The sequence below is a fragment of the Bactrocera oleae genome, chromosome 2 (genome assembly GCF_042242935.1).
Source record: "Bactrocera oleae isolate idBacOlea1 chromosome 2, idBacOlea1, whole genome shotgun sequence".
Classification (NCBI taxonomy): Eukaryota; Metazoa; Arthropoda; class Insecta; order Diptera; family Tephritidae; genus Bactrocera; species Bactrocera oleae.
Window position 1 is genome coordinate 86,868,273 of NC_091536.1, and position 19,079 is coordinate 86,887,351.

Sequence of the window (19,079 nt, forward strand, 5' to 3'; positions counted from 1 at the left end):
CAAATACAAAGTAGGCGAAACGCAAATATATTCTTCAAAAAATCATATTAGTGAGGTTATATTCGGTTAAAATCCAGATTTGTTAAAAAAAAGAAGATGCCATAATGATTCATCAAAAATCGCTCCTTACCTTTGTGAAACTCAAACAAGTAGGTGAAAGGTTTTGAAAAGAACTCGTCCGAACTTGAGATGCCAGAGAGTTTACCAAATATTATCTTAAATTTCGACACATTAACAGTGCACACTTCTTTACGATTTTCAAAAATTGCAAGATTTTCAGGCCAAGCTGATCCGCGAGAATTATTAATAACCGAAATTCTCTATCTATTACTCAAGTAGTATTATTTTGAGATGTAGATTGAGAGCATCAATCTACTCTAACTCATTTATTAACTTATAACTATTCAGTGAATTTGAAGACCGGTACTAACTGCATTGAAAAGAAGGAGCCGTTATATGATTCATATATGGAGCGAACATATTTTCATCCTGCTTAAGCGATACTGCACACGAAGAAGAAGAAGCTTCATTTCCAAAACCAGACTGTGAGAAAACGGTTATGGAGAACAGTAATTAAACATGTTTGCCATGTAACTTACAGGATAGTGAGTAATTAATGAGAATTGTGGATTTGTGAATCAGCCATATGTTCCATACATTTAAATCATTGGCCAGCTGCGTTCGACATCAATGGCGGAGGGATTGCGATATGCAAGGAGCACAATGTTTAAGCGACTCTCCACTTAATTCCTTACAACAAAGTAATTTTCAAACGGATGCAAATTAAATGTTTCGGAAAGGAAAAATGGCTGGTGTCCTAACCTAGCCTCTATTTTTTATAGCATAAAACGGTATTAAAAGATCTTTATCTTGATCGATCAGTTTGTATGACAGCTATGTAATATAGCTGTCCTACCTCAACAATTTGTTCGGAGATTGTAGGGTTGCCCTGGAGAATAATCTACATATTTCAAATATCGTGTCAAACAAAAAATTTTCTAAACAAGAACTTGATTTTGCTCGGTCAATTTGTATGGCAGCTCTATCCTGATGTTGGCGGTTCCGACAAATAAAGAGCTTCTTGGGCAGATAGGAATGTGTGCAAAATTTCAGATCAATATCTCAAAAAATCATACATTTACAGACGGGCATGGCTAAATCGACTCAGCTCGCCACGCTGATCATTTATATATATTTTTTATAGAGTTCATAGCAAACTTAATATACCTTGTTCAGAGTATAAAAATGAATTCAATGTCACTTAAATTTCCTACAAACCACTTGTCATCATGTAGTTTATTGGTAGTTTTAGTTTTTTTGTCTCCCTACTACCCAGCTTTTCCTAGAGGTTATATAAATACTTGCTGCACATGCCAGTCGATATGTATTTTAAGACGTTGCTAAAGGTTTAAGCTTGAATGCGCTGCACCAAACCACAGCACACACCACAACACGACACCTTACGCCACACACCGCACAACAGTGCGCCACACCGAAACACTCGTGCAGCACATCAATTGCCAACTTATTCTTTTTTATTATCCACTATTCCTTGCACATAGTATTCCTCAACCTTTAAGCCGCATGATAACAAGATGGCCAAGAATGACGGAGCAGCGTATAAATGCTGCAATGGGTTACTGCTAAAATCCAGTGACGACTCGCCGCCATCAATTCAGTCTATGCCGAGATTTTATCGTGTGCGAGTGGTTTTTTGTGGCGTTTGCGCAGTCTGCAAACTTTTTGGCAGAGTCAGTAGTGTTTCATTTAATGTCATATATAACAGAACAATACTTACACACACACACAGTCATATTTGCCGAGTAGTTGCATTTAAATAAATTCATTGGCGTTCTTTTATTACAAGAAGCTTCAAGCTGCTGCCGGTGTAGTCGATCACGTTCATTTCGTTGCCATTTGACCACTCAGAGGCGACTTTTCGCGTGCGTTTTGTGCTGTGCTTTGGAAAACAATTGACTGTGCCGCAATTCAAATATGAACTCGGTACTGCTGGCTTAAGAACATAACTGTCTTCAGGCAGAAAAAAAATTACGAAAATATAAATTAGAACAATTAGTGTAACGGATTAAGGCTGTTAATTAGAATATATGTATAATAAAAATTTTTTAAATATTAAATTTTTAAATAATCTAAAATCAAAAAAAAAATATTATTGTATAAATTTTTCCTTAATTGAAAAATTATATCAAACAATTTTATTGAAAAAAATCGCGCAACGCCAATTGTAAAGTTCTTCGGTTATTTTTGTCGGTGTGCTTGTGTTCGTGCGCTTGTGCGGCAGCAATAACAAATAAATTCATTTGACCACAATAGACAAATTTGCTGTCTGATAACTTCATTGCATGTGCCAAGTCTTGTGGGGAGTAGAATTGACTGGAACTCACACATACTTACGTACATATGTTATTTGTAAAAGAGTTCGTTCAACTTAGATGATGAAAATGTTGCAAGTTAACGTATTTGTTGCAAGGTATGCATAATAAAAGACCCGTGAGCTGGTATTAAATTACCTTAACGTAACTTAAGTTCATTTCAAAGGCTAACAAAAACCAAAAAATTGACACTTGTTGTAAATTGAATTAAAATAGAAAAAACTGTAAAAGTATCTTATTTCTGTTATAATAAATATTGCTAATAATATTTTCAAATATTGAAACCTTTTAGTTTATTTACGTTATTTGAGAGGTTATACAAACTTGCAAGTCAGAAAAACTGTTTTTTTAATCAAAAAAATCAAAATTTTTATTAAAATTCTTATTCCTTCTATCATTACCTGACAAATATATCTAAGCAGATCGTGTGAAAATTTCAAGTCATTCGGTAATACAGCGTTTCGAGCAAAACGCGTTTAAAATTTTGAGAGTCGATTACACTAAGTTAAATAACTCCTACTAGTACACACATATCTCCGAAACTATTTGAGAGACCATTTTCAAATTTTCGAAGAATATATCAAAAATACAACCTCTAACAATTTACTAAGTGTGTTTAAATAATAAAGACGCTCAGTGAGCTTATTAAGGATTGGTGTATGCATTAATTCGTGCGGTTTTTTTACGAAAATTAAGACTTTATTGTGAAAAAATTGTTATACATTTAATGTTCAAAGTATTGCCCATCGGAAGCTAAGATGTTTGCCCATCTTTCTGGCAGTTTGTGGATCCCATCCCAAAAGAACTTCTCCGGCTTGGAGGTCAAGAAAGAATCAATCCAATTTCTGATACCCTGTTCTGAAGAGAAGCGTACTCCGGTGAGGGCATTCTGCATTGATCTGAACAAGTGGTAATCGGAAGGTGCTATGTCTGGGCTATAAGGCGGGTGAGGTAGAACTTCCCACCCACAGTTTTCCAAATAGTTTTTAACTGGCCTTGCAACATGTGGCCGAGAGTTGTCATGATGAAAAATTATTGATTCGTGTCTGGTCGCATATTCTGGTCGTTTTTCCGCGATGACCTTTTTCAAACGAAGCAATTGTTTTCGGTAGAGGTCCCCATTGATCGTCTGACCCGATTTCAATAGCTCATAATAGAGCACACCCTTGTGGTCCCACCACATAGCATAACCTTAGCAGCATGGATATTCGGCTTTGCCGGGGATGTTGATGGTTGGCCGGACTTCACATACGATTTCTTGCGGTTTGGGTTATCATAATGAATCCAGTTTTCATCGCCAGTGACAATCCGATGCAAAAACGACTTCTTTTGGTGGCGTTGAAGCAACATTTCCGACATGCAGAATCGACGTTCGACATCTCTTGGCTTTAATTCATAAGGCACCCAATTTCCAAGCTTCTGGATGAATCCTAATGATTTTAATCGTCTGGAAACGGTTGCTTGATCAACTCCTAATACTTTTGCAAGTTCTTCTTGCGTCTGGCATGCATCTGCGCCGAGCAATGTCTCCAATTCTTAGTCTTGAAGTTTGTTTGGCTGTCCGGGTCGACGACGGGTCTAAGTCGAAATTGCCACTTTTAAACCGTGCAAACCACTTTTGGCACGTTCGTTCGGCTAAAGCATGGTCACCATAAACGTCCAGTAAAATACGATGGCTTTCGGCAGCACTTTTCTTCATGTTAAAATAATGAAGAAGAACTTCCCGCAAAAACACTTTATCTGGTACAAATTTCGACATTTTCAAATGAATGAAACAAATTGTTGTTCCCGCTCAAACAATTTATATCTACTGAAAACGACGCGAAATGGTAGTACCTTTGAAATGAATATAGCCACAGATGAATACGACGCGAAATAATACTAGTAGAGCCCTCTCTTAGAAAACCGCACGAATTATGCATACACCCAAGATTTTACTTGACATGTACATATATGTTATATTTGCTACAATTTGTTTATATTATAACTCAATTTATACAACAACTATAAAAATAAAACAAAGTGAGGTTAGTTACACATTTAATAACTCAGGAACAATAGGACCGACTTTGAATTTGAAGATATCGCGAAGATTTACTTAAAAAATCTTAATATTCAAAGATACATAAAAAGAACCAATTGGTTTGAATTGCCCGATCAGCTAGTAAGAAATGAGTGATAAAAACTTGATCTTCTTTTTAATAATTAAAACATTTATATATGAAAGTCTCTCATCTTTTCATAAACACTCCATTGAGCACACTTAACAGTTTTTTTATCAACATAAGCTGAATACGTCTTCAATATATATTATCCAAAGATTTAGAGACCCTGTACGAAGTTTTTTTATACTACATACATACTTTTTTCAGATCTATTTGTTTGATATTTAAGAAAATATACTTCAGAAACGTTTTTCGAGTTCGAAATAATAATGTTATTGTACTTTTAAGAATCTTTAGAACTTTGTATATGTATAAGTATATTTTTTATCCAAAGTCTATCTGGCTCTAGCTGGGGATTACATATACATATGCGGTATTGTCTCAGAGTTATTGGGGACTTTTCGTTGGCAAGACTTAAGCAGAACTCACTTAAGTTCAAAATGTATCTGTTAAAATTTTTATTCAAGAAGTATGAGAATCCTAGAAAAGTTAGAATTTAAAATAATTAACAAACGTTAATATAAGTTTGTGAATTTTAAAAAACAGATTTCATACTGCTTTTTCGAGTTCCAAATTTTTATATTACTTGAAAACCAAGTTCTTATGTCAGTTTTCATATACTATTTTTTATATAAAGGCTATTTTATTTATGGCTCGAAATATGGTGGAAAAAGCTACTATAATACCATTAGTCTCAAGCAAGTAATGCTAATAAATACACAATATCAGAATTTCTTTAGTTTTGAACCTCACTTATGTTATCTTTCAGAGTTGATCACCAGTTTTATTCATACAATTTTACTTTGATGTTGAAATCCCTTAATGCGATAACAGCGCATCGCTAATTTCAAATCAGGTTTACAGCCTCTAACTCATCACAAAGGAATGCACCATAAGTGTTCCTTACACTTGCATAGGTAGGTATGTGAAAAGAGCAAGTGGTATTACTGTCTGGAGGCGGTCTTTAGAAACTATTAGTCATAATGTGAAATATTTCAAACTGTCTGAGTTATTGAATTACAAAAGGCAAACTTCTTGTTGCATTTTGACCACAAACCACCCAGTGAAAGAGTCACGTGATGCAAATAATCAAAGCACACGCCATCCATTAACAGAGGGGAGTAGAGCTCAAACTTTTCAGAATTGAAATATTATCATTGAATTTAAGTGGTGCTCTTTTATTTTACAAAAATTCCTTGCGTTCAACCACACCCACTTCTTTCTTTGGTTTTATGAACTGCGAAAATTTTGAAATACAACGTCATGCACCCAGGTGTACGTGCATGTGTGTGAGCTCATCATAAATGCCTTTGTCTCCTTATGTAGAACCGAAATTTCTTGGCAAATGCCACACAGCAAGTATATAATATGAATACATTAATGCATAAGCATACAAATATATAAATATTAGTATGCATGTATGTACATATGTATGAATGTCTAGTCCTTTGGATGCTCCCGGTGTGGAAGTCGCCAGCAACAATTATCTATTCATGTCGATACATCGATGTTATCCTTTTGTATTCATTATATATTTTATTTATATCATTTTGTCCATTGTTAAGCTCTTATTAATATTCAATGAAGTACTCCGTTGGAGATTATGTATACTTATATATCAGGATGGTTCAAAAAATCCAATTATTTTTCTTTACATTTTATTGTCTGTAGAGAACGCAAAACAATTCCCTCCAAATATGAACTCATAATATTATTGGGGAGCTCCTCAGCTTCCTATCTATCATTATTATTGGGAAAAAAAGTATCACTCGTATCTCAGTACCAACGTTTTGAAAAAAATATCTCGTCTCATATTTTTGTAGGAAATTGAATTGTCTACTAAAAAAAATCTCATAAAATTATTTCTTAACCCTTGCCATTCATAAGTTACTAATGGTTACAGTTTAATTATGAAAATAAATTGGTTCCAGTGTCATCTAGCGGAACCAAAATACATATATATTTCAAATTTGAGTGTAGACTAACCGTAAATACTATTTTTCGAAGCGACTTTATCTCAGCGTTATCTAGCAAATATAAACCTCACAAGAACGCTTTCAGAAAATGCATAATGCTAACACTCTCATGAATCGAACTCAGCGGTGAAATAAGTGATCTCTTGTCACTTCACATCCACTTTTGAAAACCTCTTGCAGAATTTGGTTATCTTGATATATGTGAAAAAACTAATTCCAATAAGCGGTCTTTATATCCTCTTCCCATCTGAATTTCCAAGAGTACCATCAATTCTGATATTTTTCGAATCAAAATATAAAAATACAACAAAGGAACCCCTTTTACAAGGCACTAGCTTTTTCCACTCCTTAACAATGGCAATCGCCCAATATACTCGTATTCATATGTACATATGTATATGCTTGTATTTATCTGCAGCTATTTGTATGTATTTTATTTTTTTGTTTGCTCATCAGCGTTTCGTGCAACTCAGCTGTGGTTCAAGTCCAAATCGCAACATAAATTACAAAATATGGTGGCTTGTCAAAATATAAAATTATGCTGATATTCTCTTTCATATTCTAGGTAAATACTCGTACATAACAGAGGCGTATGAAAAGTGTATGCCAGTGAATATTTGTGCCCATACCTGTGTTGTTGACTTAACAATGCAAAAATTTTGTTTATTCTTTTAAAGCACACACAATTTATTACTACTCACAGATACAGTGGTGGTGCGGTGCCTTCTATACAGAACTACACATCTACATATATGCATATGCACCGACATACATATGTATGTGTGAGTTCACAAAATATATGTGTGCATTTATAAATTTTGCATCGAGGCAAAAAGTCTTCCCACATGCAGACATATGTACTTACATGTGAGCAAAAATATACATTAGGGCGATCGGTTTATACGTGAATTTTAAGTAACAGAAAACCAAGCAAAAAAAATCAAGCTATCATTTATTGAAGATGTCTTCCATTTATTATTGTTTTGCTCTCAATTTTTGGGATTTATTCGCTTGTCAAAAAATTATATATGTAAATTTAAGCAACAACAACACTTTATGAGTGTAACATATCGGATATATTGAGGCTTTTGTCCCATAGACTATACCAATTTTTACATTTATGACAGTTGCTTGTTCGATTCGCCACTGTCCAAATTTTAAACAATCGAGTTCCACTGTGAACCAGAGAGATATTTGCCCAATATAGAGAAAAGATAATAACTACTTCAAAATTAAGTGCAACAAAGCATCGACTCCAGAACTATGCACTTGTGACTAATCTAATGTAAGAACTTGCACATATTTGTATGTAACTATGTAAATTTTATATATCGATGTACGTGGATATATATATATATGTATCTAGATGGGTGCTCCGTGTCTTTCCTAGTGAACTTGTTTTTCTTTTGTTCCACAATCATTTTCTTATTTTGCTTAACTCATTTGAAGTTCTCACTTTTTATCGCATGCATTTCTGGAACTACAGCGACTTCTACTCATACATAGATATGCACGTAAATATGTGTAAGTATGTTAAGCACGTCGAGAGGTATTTCATTATTATTGCATCTACGAATTCTTGATATTGGATCTGCGCCAGCGGTCGTTGATAATTTGTTAAATAGGAATATATTGCCAATTGCTTGCTTTGCGGTTATATGTATATGTCGGTGTGTGTGCGCGAGTGTGGCGGCATTTACAAAGGCACCCAACTGGAACCATGCCATTTACAGTTCATCAAATCGATTAACTAGATTTAGTATTACAATTGCAGTTCGTACATGTTATTTAAAGAAAATCAAACAAGAGATGGTCCAAAAACTGATCTAAAAGTTTACAAAAGCAAAACATGATACATTGCTGTAATCTTTTACGATTTCGAGTAGAACTCAGTTCTAAATCAAAATTGCCGAAAAAACATCGATGCTGTACAAGAAATTCTTTGGGCGGTATATGAGCTACTGGTAAATAGAAGTATTCTTGTATGTCGACAACAGTCGCATATAACCGATTTTAGATGGACTATAGGTGTAGGCATTTTATTTAATAATTAATTAAAAATAATTTACGTTTACAGAATTTAATGTTCTTTAAAAATCGGTGAATCATTTTGGATTTCCTTGATCCCATAACCGAACTCCAGGAGGATCTCCGAAACAAGGTTTTCTAAAAAAAGTAGTTTTTTGTGAAAAAATTTGCACTTTAGAGTGGCTTAAAATATATAAATATTTATCAACAAGTAAAAAAGGGCTAAGTACGTGTGTAACCGAACATTTTAAATCTTGCAACTTGCAAGAATCAAATGTCTTCAGGTGCTGGCAAAACTGTATCGTGAACAAGTTACAATCAAATTTGGTAACTTCTTGACTTATATTGAAGATCAATAAGATCAACCGAAGAGACTAAATTTAATATATGGTATATTAAGTTGATGTGGAAAACGTCAACCAGAGGATCGCAAGTCGGTATATTTAGGATATGAAGTCTAGACCAATTTCATTCTAATTTAGCGCTAAACCACACAATTTTTATGAAAACTTGTCCATTAAATTTCATTAAAGTACTACATTTTGACCAGCCTGAACGGTTTGAAGTGAGATGGAAAGGCTGAAATCATTATATGTTGTATATTGGGGCAGAGAAAGGGACGGCTTGATTGCGTTAATGTAGACATTGCTCAAGTGCTCTTGAGAACATATTTTCAAGCAATTTTTTATATATATACTTTACACACTTAACGACACATTCGCCATAAGACATGTTAAAAAAACGAAAAAAAATTATATGTATTATGTAAGAGTTGGGAGTATTTTTGCCAATACCACATGCTATAAATTTGCCACATACAACAAAATGCTACCTGGGTTTCATTTCATGTTCAAAGTTTTATCCCGTTATATTAATTGGTGCAAACTAGAATGTGAAAAAATCAAATAAAATTGTAAATTATGTTATAAGGGATGTAGGCGTAGTTGTAATCCGATTTCCTGCATTTCATACCCTAACATAAGAATACTGGATGTTATAGTAGGCGCTGCCACGCTCTTCGTTCAATTTTGACACCGGCCCCTACAAAGCCCTCCTGTGCCATCATAGATGTAAAATTAAATGTCTCTGACGAATTTAGTTAATATTTTATCACACTTTGAGTAGTTTTTAACAAAACCGTTATATGGGGACTTGGTATGATTATGATCTGATTTAACCTATTTAACCATAGTAGCAGTGGTCCGATTATGTATTATTATTATTGTATGTGTACCGAGTTTCATCAAGATATCTTACTTTTTACTTAACTTATCGCTTACACAAACGCACGGACGGACAAACGGTTAAACGGAGAGTCATTCGAAACTCAACTCGTCTCATCATCCTGATAATTTATATAAATATAACCCTTTATCTAACTCGATTTTAGGTGGACAAAACTATTATACTCGATGGGTTTAGCCGTTTCGGAGGAATTTTTCTCACCGACTCTGAAAACTGTGTTTCAAGAAAAGCGCATATAAAGTTTTGTGAGCCGATTACACTAAGTTTAAAAATATTCACGAATACCTCATACGTCCCAAACTATAAGTCGGATCAACTACAAATTTTCGAAGAATATTTTAAAATACATATATGTACATTCGATGTATACGAAAAAAATTAAATTTTTCAAATTCACGGATAAATATAATCCCTTAATAGATTGTAAGGGTATGAAAGGGTATTTCTGAATTTAAATTCTTTGAATCTACCCCTGCACCACTTCTCCACATCATTTAACGACTATAGAAATACAATGTGTAAACAGAAGAAATAGATTATATATCTTATATTATATTTCTATACAAATTTTCTATAATGTTTTCGTGTGTTTTCCGTTTTTCCCCTATTAGAAGATTCTCTATGTTCCATCTAGGCACAGTGAGAAAATATTGACTACAATTTTAAAAAGCTTAAATACAAGTTCCCGCTTCTGCGTCCAGGAAATACTTATTTTTCTGAATTCATACAAATATAAAATAAAATTGTGTTAAAAATTAACTCTTTCAGCTTATGCTGTTTAGCATTTTTCAACAATTTCGCACAATGTGAAACTGGTGTGAACAGCAGTAGGAGAGATGAAATCACAAAATCGACTCAACCACCGGCATATGTACTCCAAAATTGGTTTACTAAAGACAAAAGTAAATTGCAATTAAAAAGCAATTCTAAGGAGACGAAAAATAATGTGCTATCTCGTCTTTATGGACAACAATCGATGGAGCGACGCTTTAACACCGATACTGTTATATCACATGACTCGGATACTTCTAAAATGTTGCCCAAAAACTCTCATACATTAAATAAGAAAATGCTAAGGTGAGTTAAAACTATATTATTAATATAATTTTGTAGGTAATCAAATATTATTTTTCAGAAAACTGGGTTTTACCAAAGTGAAAGCCCCAAATAGTCACCATAGAAAACGTCTAGCTGTGGAATCAAGACGTCACTCGTCTCCAGATGATTCACATATGTTCATTATAAAACTGCCACCGAATTTTGTTTATTACACAAATCCAAAAGGTGAAGCCAATAGCATAATTGACAACTCACAGAAAACGAATGTAAGTACTAGATTAAAATCTTATTGAATACATATAACTAAATAGACATAAATATTATGTATTTTATTCACGATTCAGGTGTCGACCTTTCCGTTTAACTCTAATGGCAAACCGGGACGTATCTACCACTGGAACCTGCCAGTGTTGCAGAAGATTCTCGGAAATAAACAGCCACTACCACTCACTGATGTCAACGGCAAAAAATATGTTATAAATTTCAAGAGATTTTCACATTTTCAAAAACCTTGGGAAAATGACAGCATCGAAAAGTCATACAAATCGAATTACAAAAAGTCTCTTAAGCATAAATCGCCCTCTTATTATGCGCCCACTGCCGCAGTTAAGAAAAATAGCTTTAATCGATACTTTTCGGGTAACGGAAAGCCGAAAGGCTTCTATGTTATAAAAGAAAATAAAAATAGAGACATTTATTATAAGAATATGGTGTTATAAAGACAATAAAATGTATGTTATTTTTATTTTGAGTTTGAACCATGATGCAGTATTTGAAGAATAACGGTTCAACTATTTACAACATCCTGATCAAATCGCATACATACATATGTATGTATATTTGAAGCGCTATAAACAACGAATAAGGTAGCAAGAAGAAAACGTTAAAAATTAAGTAATGCACTCAAAACTTCAAAACAAATTTATTGTACTGTATTAGAGTAGGAATTCGGTGGCGGTATTTCTTTTCCAAACACAATGGAAAATCACTCTGCACCTTTAAATGTATTACATGGAAAGCCTATTTTCCAGACTTATTTTCCTAAATATTAAAAGAGACTGACTAATTACCGGCACTGGACGTCTTCTTAAAGAACTGGTAATTACACTTATGTTCTAACTAGATTCATGGTATAATAAACTTTTAACTAAAAACAAAATTTAATTTAAAAACCCAAATTTTTTTAAGCAGATGCAGTATGCATACACATTTGCAAAAAAATCATGAAACTAAAATAACAATTTAATTCTGGAAAACAATTCATAGAATATTCAACAATTTATATTTTTTGTTTCCGGAATTTGTTGCTATTTTTTAAACTATGGTATACTCTACAAGTATCATAACTATTAGGAATGCATACAATATAAAAATTTATACGCTAATTAAATGCATATAAGATGATGTGAACATACATTACTTTCTGCATTTGTATACGTTTTGGGAGCAAATGCTCAAAAAAGTCATAAAAGTATGAATAATACAATTGTACACACAACAAATTATATAAAAATAAGTATTAAAAAAACTACATTTTTCACAGACAAGATCATTCATCACATACAAACTACATAATTTCATACTTATGTAAGTTATATAAGGAGGTAGTGAGTCCTACGAAGGGAACAGGTTACCTATCATACATACCATACATATTATATAACATATTAACGGTAACTTCCCCAAGGTCCTATTCATTTTCAATTAATGCTTAACCAGGCATTGGGTTAATGCACCAACATAAGACTTTTAAGACAACTAAAGTATATTTGAATATTTAACTCATAAGCTCAAGAAAATATTTTTATACATTTAATTATAAAACATATGGTTGAAACAGGTATTACGCAACTAGATAAGTCTATACGATGTCAATTCTACGCACTGATATTTTTAAGTATATTATTTCAATGTACATGGTATCTATACTTAAATATAACCAATAAATATAAATCAAACATTTTTTGTTTAAATATGCACACACAATACAAACCTTGTTAATATCCCTGCAGTTTCCTCAACTGGTTGTAATTTTATGCTTGAACTTATGGATATTGCTGGAAGTCGTGAACCGGATCTGACTGTCATTTGTCGGTATACCGTTTTGAATAAATTTATGAAAAAATACTTTTTGGATTCTTTAAGAAATATATATTACAAGTGTTTCTTATATAATTGGCACATTTCTATCAATATACTTATATTAAACAATTACTAAACCAATATTCACTAATTTCAAATATGTGATTAGCTACATTTAACAAAGCATCTTTAAGCGTTTTTCTTTAATTTAGCGGAATAAAGCAATACACAGAAAATAATAAATTGGCGTTGCCAATCATACAAAATTAATATAATACTAATAACAGAGAATGTAGATTTTACATTCTTTGCTAATAACTATTCAGCAAAGTCTATTTAAACTGTCACAACAATTTTAAAAAATTTAAATAATAACTAATAAAACATTGTATTGTATTAGCGACTCCCAAAAATAAGCAAATTTTCAATCTGAATTTGCAGATATTTTCAGTTGTACTGTAATCATTTATGTGGTAAGCCTGTCTGGAAGTGACAGATAAGAGAAATTTAATTATATCCGCTTTTTACCCATATTCGTAGTACTTTTATACATTTCCTAAGTCATTTTATCAATTTGTATAAGCTTAAAGTTAAACAAATATTAAAAACAATTTGATTTATTTATTTTAGAGTTTCATTATTATTAAACACAAGTGATTTTTCAGTAAATATCATGGCGCAAACTGGCCTTAACCCTGATACGGAAGCACATAAATTACGTACACTGATTTTAAACGCCCGGAAACCGTTGGTGCTTCGTAATTTTAAAATGAATTGGAAATGTTTTGAACAATCGCTAGAGGAATGGTGTACAAATTACGACAAAGAAGTGAATTCATTGACGGAATTCGAGCTAATGCCTTGTAACCAAGGAAACAATACGCCACACTGGGAATGCCGCAGAGAATCTATACAAATGAGCTTGTCACAATTTTTAGAAAAACAAAAGACTTTTACAGATAAATTTTGGATTGGATTGAATTATCAAAGAATGAACAATATACCAAATGTGCTTAAAGAAGGTATTGACTTTTCTAGGTTAGGTTTTAGCGATACTACGAACGAGTGTAATTATTGGTTGTGCTCCACACAAACGAATACTCCTTGCCACTATGATACTTACGGATGTAATATAGTCGTACAAGTTTATGGAAGGTAAGATTACCAAGAAAAATATTCTAATTAATTTAAAAACCCAACTTATTACACAGAAAGTCATGGATACTTTTTCCTCCTAACACACCTCTCTCTTGCACAAGAATACCTTATGAAGAATCCAGTGTTTATTGTGAGGAAAATTTTTATGCACCAAATACGAAAGAGCTTCAGCGTTTATCAGAAATGCATGAATCAGTCTACCGGTGCATATTAAATGCGAATGACGTATTAGTCGTGCCCAGACATTGGTGGCATTATGTAGAGGCAGTAGATATCTCATTTAGCATTAATTATTGGATACCTTTAGAGAATGACATAGAAGAACAATTAAAAGAGTGCATTGTTAAAATATTAATTGAGCGCTTCGTACAAAGTGGAATGAAGGAAGAACAAAAGTATATTCTAAACCCTAATCAGGTACATGATTTTATTAAATAAATAAATAAAAAGAAGCAGTTTATAACTTTGGAAATATCTTTTTTACAGTTGAATGAGATTGAAAGTGATGCTGAAATATTTACAATTTTAGAATACTTATGCAAGAACTTAAAAACGGATTGTTCGACGCCAAAATCGCGCAGACTTAATGTAACTCGTCATCCTTATCAATATATAAACGAACAGGAAACTCAAAAACTAATTCAAGATTTACCAGCAGGAATGATAGAATGTGTGTCACCAATGCAAAGAAATGATTATGAAATTTTACTTAAACAAAACGCGAAACGTTTCAATGCAACACAAACCAACAATGCTAATCCTTTATGTGATATTAAAAGAGCGCTGATAAACAGTGTTTGTGCACCGTCGGTTATAGAACAAATCAAAAAGGGCTTTTTTAAGCGCTATGGACAGTAATCAACTATATTTAAAGTAAAGTGTGTAATAAAAGAACATTTCAGTTAACATGATTTTTATTATTAATTGAAGCTTCGGTTATTCCATTTTCATATACATTTATATATGTGTACAAGTAAATATGAATTTCGTAATATTGCAGTACGCTTGGACTATAATACTAAATAATTTCGATAAGTGAATTCAAGTGCAAAACTTTAGAATAATAAAAAATGCTCCCTTCCACTGATTTGGGGAAATATTAAAATAAAGACGTATAATATAACAAGACATTGTTGTTGTGGAAGAGATTTAGAATGTGCAACACACTTTTTACCAGCCTGGAGGTTTTTGATTAGGATAGCCACCCTGTTGATGAGCAAAACTCCCAGGATAAGTTCCATAGTGTCCGGGTTGTGGCCCCTGTGGGAAACCGCTATATTGATAAGGCGCTATATAAAGACAAAGTAAAAATATTTTTAATTGCTGTAGGTACAAAAATAGATATGATGCATACATCCTGGATAAGGCAGCGTTGCATAAGGATTAAATCCTTGCGGCATTGGTGGCGGAACATAGGTTGGATATGGAACGTTCGGTGTGGCACCATATGGCATCGGCATGCCTTGCATCTGATGGGGGTAGGGCACATTTCCGGCCGAATGTGCTGGGGCGTCCGGAACCGAGGATGTTGAACTGGATGGACTTACATCTATTAAATAAAAATAAGTTTTAAACCAATAAACAAAAGAAAATATACTGAACAAAATACCATTTCCTGACGTAGACGAGTAATGTGATGGCAATGTTGGTGTTGGGCCTATTGCTGGTCGACTGGACTCAGTTGTCAAGTCTTTTAAAAGTTCTTCCTTTTCGGTTTTACGCGCAAAACAAAAATCTGATATTTTATTTTGGAAAACCACCAACAGCTCAGTCAAATCATTATAGAATTTGGTGCCTTCTTTCAAATTACCCAGTAACTCAATAAAACTGTCATAGGCGGTCGCCAATTCTTGATAGAGCTTATCGCGTGAACTGCCACAACTACCGGTTTCTGAAGCGAATTGCTCGTGAGCTTCCTGAATGTCACTAATCAGTGTCGTCTGACGTTCTACACTCTCCTTTACCTGCGATTGCAGAGGATTTAATACTTGACCGATACGCGAGAGGGAAATTGCTGGCTCATCTATAGCGCCATCCTTTTGCAATGCTGACAAAAATTCATTCTTCATATTAAACGAAGCAGACTTTAGCTCTAATTCTATGGAATCACGTTCAGCTTTTATAGTTTCCACAGCTTCCATAAGACTCTTCAATTTTCGCACACTGCTGCAGTTCTGATCGACGTTACCTCTAGCTGCGGGCATTGCTTCCTGGATTTGTTCCGGAGCCATCGAAAGCAATTCTATGCCCTAAATAGAAAATAAATGATATTATTTCATATATTAAATAAAGTCAATGAAATTAATGGTGAAATTAACCCAGAAAATTTCGTACCTTTTGATTAGTCTCAAACTTTTGACGCACAATTTTGTCTGCTTCAACAGCATTTGTGATTACTTCACGATATTTTTTCGCGTTTGTCCGGAACATTTCCGTAAGCTTGTCAGAGGGAATTCGAGTCCACTTTTGCTTGAATTGGTTTCGCAATTGATTGTCAGAATCACGTTCTTCATCTAATAAGCGCTCTGTTTCATCCAATATTTCGCGATTACGTTGCAATAACTCAGGCAGTTCCTTCAGATAAGTATTTATGCTGTCGATACCGCCTTTGTTGCGAACATCGATAGCCTTTTCACGAAGCGAGGGTGGTAAGCCACTGCCGGCGTCGGTAGTCTCAATAGCTGCTGGTAAATTCAAACTAGCTAGAACGCCATTTAAGGTCTGAGTGGCCTCACGAAGCTTCATTATTTCTCCATTCACAATTTCATTCTTACGCATGTCGGATGCAGTCAATGCACGATGTAACTCAACTGGAATTAATTCAGAGAAAACATCCCTAAAGTTAACAGCCAATGGTGAAGTCAATGGCAACGCCTTAGCAAGCTGCGCTTTTCCGGGTGATGGCAAGGAATTTACATCCGGTATCATTTCGTTGTAGATGAACTCATTGTCTTTTGTTGATTCCTCTAGATTTCGCCTAGCACGACTAAAGTACTCATCAAGATAGGTAGCATTCCCGGAACGTGTTTGAGCCGCTTTAAATAACTCAATAGCCGAACGCAAGCGTGCAATTTCCTCGCCAATACGCTTTGCAGCGCGGCATGCCAAACTCTGATATAGATGTGTTAGGGCGTGAAAGCCTGCCTGTTTACCTGCGATGGCAGGAATCCATTCTTTTTCCCAAATATTGCGCACGCTCTCCTTTTGCATGGCACGCAATACATCGGCATAGAATTCCTCGCACTGGCAACAAAGCTTAGCGATAATTTGATCTTTCATGTTGTCTGAAATTAAAAAATTATACATATAATAAAGAAATAAACAGTGGGAATATTTTGTTACCTTTGATGGCTTTTAAAATGAAAACCTCTTGCGCCTGCGCCACCATTAATGCTTGCAAACAAATCAATGTGTCCTGACTCAAATCGGGAGTGGGTTCAGAAGGTATGGCAGCGGGTGTAGCACTTTTAAGATACTGAAATATACCTGCACTTTGCTGGAGCAACTTCAATGCAAGCTTTAAACCTTCGTCGCTATCCAAAGCCTGTGAGGCTGCCACACTGCTTTGTAATGAAGCAATATTGAACAGCACACATACCTTTTCGTAGAGCAGTGATGTATGAGCTAAGATTTTATATATATAAAAACATAAATATCAATAGTTAGACTTTGTTAAGTTACACTTACTCAAACTTATGCGGCCGCCAAAAATTGAGCCCTTGTCAAATGCATCCTTCCACTTAAAAGGGATTTGAAGTTCATTTACAGGAATTTTGGTTTCCAACGAACATATTTGATCATAATAACTATAGAAGTACAAACAATTGAAGCAATTAAAATGTTTGAAAGTGGAATGTGTACACTATTACAAAATTGAAACGCGTAAGTAAGCGATCATGCAATAAACATTATTAAACACGTCATATATGTATACTTTTAATAACTTATAAAAGTGTATATACCTATTTAGTTCATTGCACTATGCGCTTACCATTTTTTATATATGAATTGTCGAATATCAAGAGTTATAAAAGAAATCATGACTCATTTTTGTTATGGTCAAAACCCCTCATAGGTACTTAAGACTTCAATTGAAATATTTAACACATACGAGTATACATACATACATGTACACAAATACTAGTATTCTCCATTTACACAGTTAATTTATTTAGATACTTACGCATAAACTACCTCGAGGGACGATTCATATTTTTCGAAGAACTTCCATATTGCTGTGTTGCGTTGTTTTGAGAATTCATTTACAGCTTCCGAATATTTGGTCTTTTCCTCGGTACTTGCTCCACTATAGGTACTTTGAATGAGATTATTTAGCGGTTTAATGATGTCGACCTCAGACGGTTTTTTGGGCGGCACAGCAAGTATTCTAGACATTTCACAATTTTTATAGACGAAACAAATATATATTAAAGAACTTTTAAACTTTTTTCGTAGTTTGCAAATTGACTAATGGATGACGACTTAAATTCTTCTTCCAGTATGTTTCAGATTTTATTTGCTTATCTCACTTCTATCCGGTTTATCATCTCTGTTTCCTACTGTTTTGATTTTCATATGGCATAGCCAGACTGTAAGCATTACTTTGAAACAAAAAATTTTTGAATTAACTATCATTAGGTTGTTATTCCTCAAAGTTGAAATTTAGTAATATTTTTTCTTTATCATTTATGTGTGAAGGAATGGAAGATTTTTAAATTCTTGGTTTCGAATTTTATTTTGTCTTCATTTCACGTTCTAAAGTTTATTAAAATTATTTTATTGATCAGTCTATTTCCAAAGACCGTATATTACCAGAGAATATAAAATGTATTCCCTAATATTACCAGAGAATGTGGCAGAGAATGTCAAATATATTCTCTTAATGTAGATTATAGAGAAGTTCTTCTAAGTTCTCTGGATTTTCTACATTCTCTGTTCTCTGTTTACATTCTCTGCTAGTACTTTTATTTTTT

At 33.7% G+C, this 19,079-nt stretch overlaps 4 protein-coding genes across 5 annotated transcripts in view; 2 read left to right on the forward strand and 2 right to left on the reverse strand.

The window, feature by feature from the left end:
• jus (julius seizure) overlaps nt 1-7,226 on the reverse strand; it is a 61,781-nt gene extending 54,555 nt beyond the window's left edge. The window contains exon 1 of the transcript XR_011394950.1: nt 7,164-7,226. The gene's annotated coding sequence lies outside the window, so the exon portion shown is untranslated. The remainder of the gene's footprint in view (nt 1-7,163) is intronic.
• LOC106623204 (uncharacterized) lies at nt 1,567-12,824 on the forward strand. Of its 2 annotated transcripts, none has more exons than XM_014242630.3 (4): nt 1,567-2,491; nt 10,576-10,884; nt 10,943-11,132; nt 11,211-12,824. In XM_014242630.3, the coding sequence occupies exons 1-4, from the start codon at nt 2,454-2,456 to the stop codon at nt 11,583-11,585; spliced, it is 912 nt and encodes a 303-aa protein (XP_014098105.1). In that variant the 5' UTR covers nt 1,567-2,453; the 3' UTR covers nt 11,586-12,824. The 2 variants fall into 2 exon arrangements, with proteins under 2 accessions (XP_014098105.1, XP_069962029.1); XM_070105928.1 differs by lacking the exon at nt 1,567-2,491 and adding an exon at nt 8,183-8,498.
• Nucleotides 12,825-13,475: 651 nt separating this feature from the next.
• HSPBAP1 (HSPB1 associated protein 1) lies at nt 13,476-15,012 on the forward strand. The gene is made up of 3 exons (XM_014242632.3): nt 13,476-14,103; nt 14,160-14,523; nt 14,593-15,012. The coding sequence occupies exons 1-3, from the start codon at nt 13,622-13,624 to the stop codon at nt 14,962-14,964; spliced, it is 1,218 nt and encodes a 405-aa protein (XP_014098107.2). The 5' UTR covers nt 13,476-13,621; the 3' UTR covers nt 14,965-15,012.
• On the reverse strand, nt 15,003-18,644 carry ALiX (programmed cell death 6-interacting protein-like protein AliX). The gene is made up of 7 exons (XM_014242631.3): nt 18,290-18,644; nt 17,794-17,912; nt 17,449-17,730; nt 16,441-17,390; nt 15,716-16,355; nt 15,461-15,655; nt 15,003-15,395 (listed from the first exon to the last, which is right to left on the reverse strand). Exons 1-7 carry the CDS (start codon nt 18,499-18,501, stop codon nt 15,277-15,279), a joined length of 2,517 nt encoding a protein of 838 aa, XP_014098106.1. The 5' UTR covers nt 18,502-18,644; the 3' UTR covers nt 15,003-15,276.
• Between the last annotated feature and the right edge of the window lie 435 nt (nt 18,645-19,079).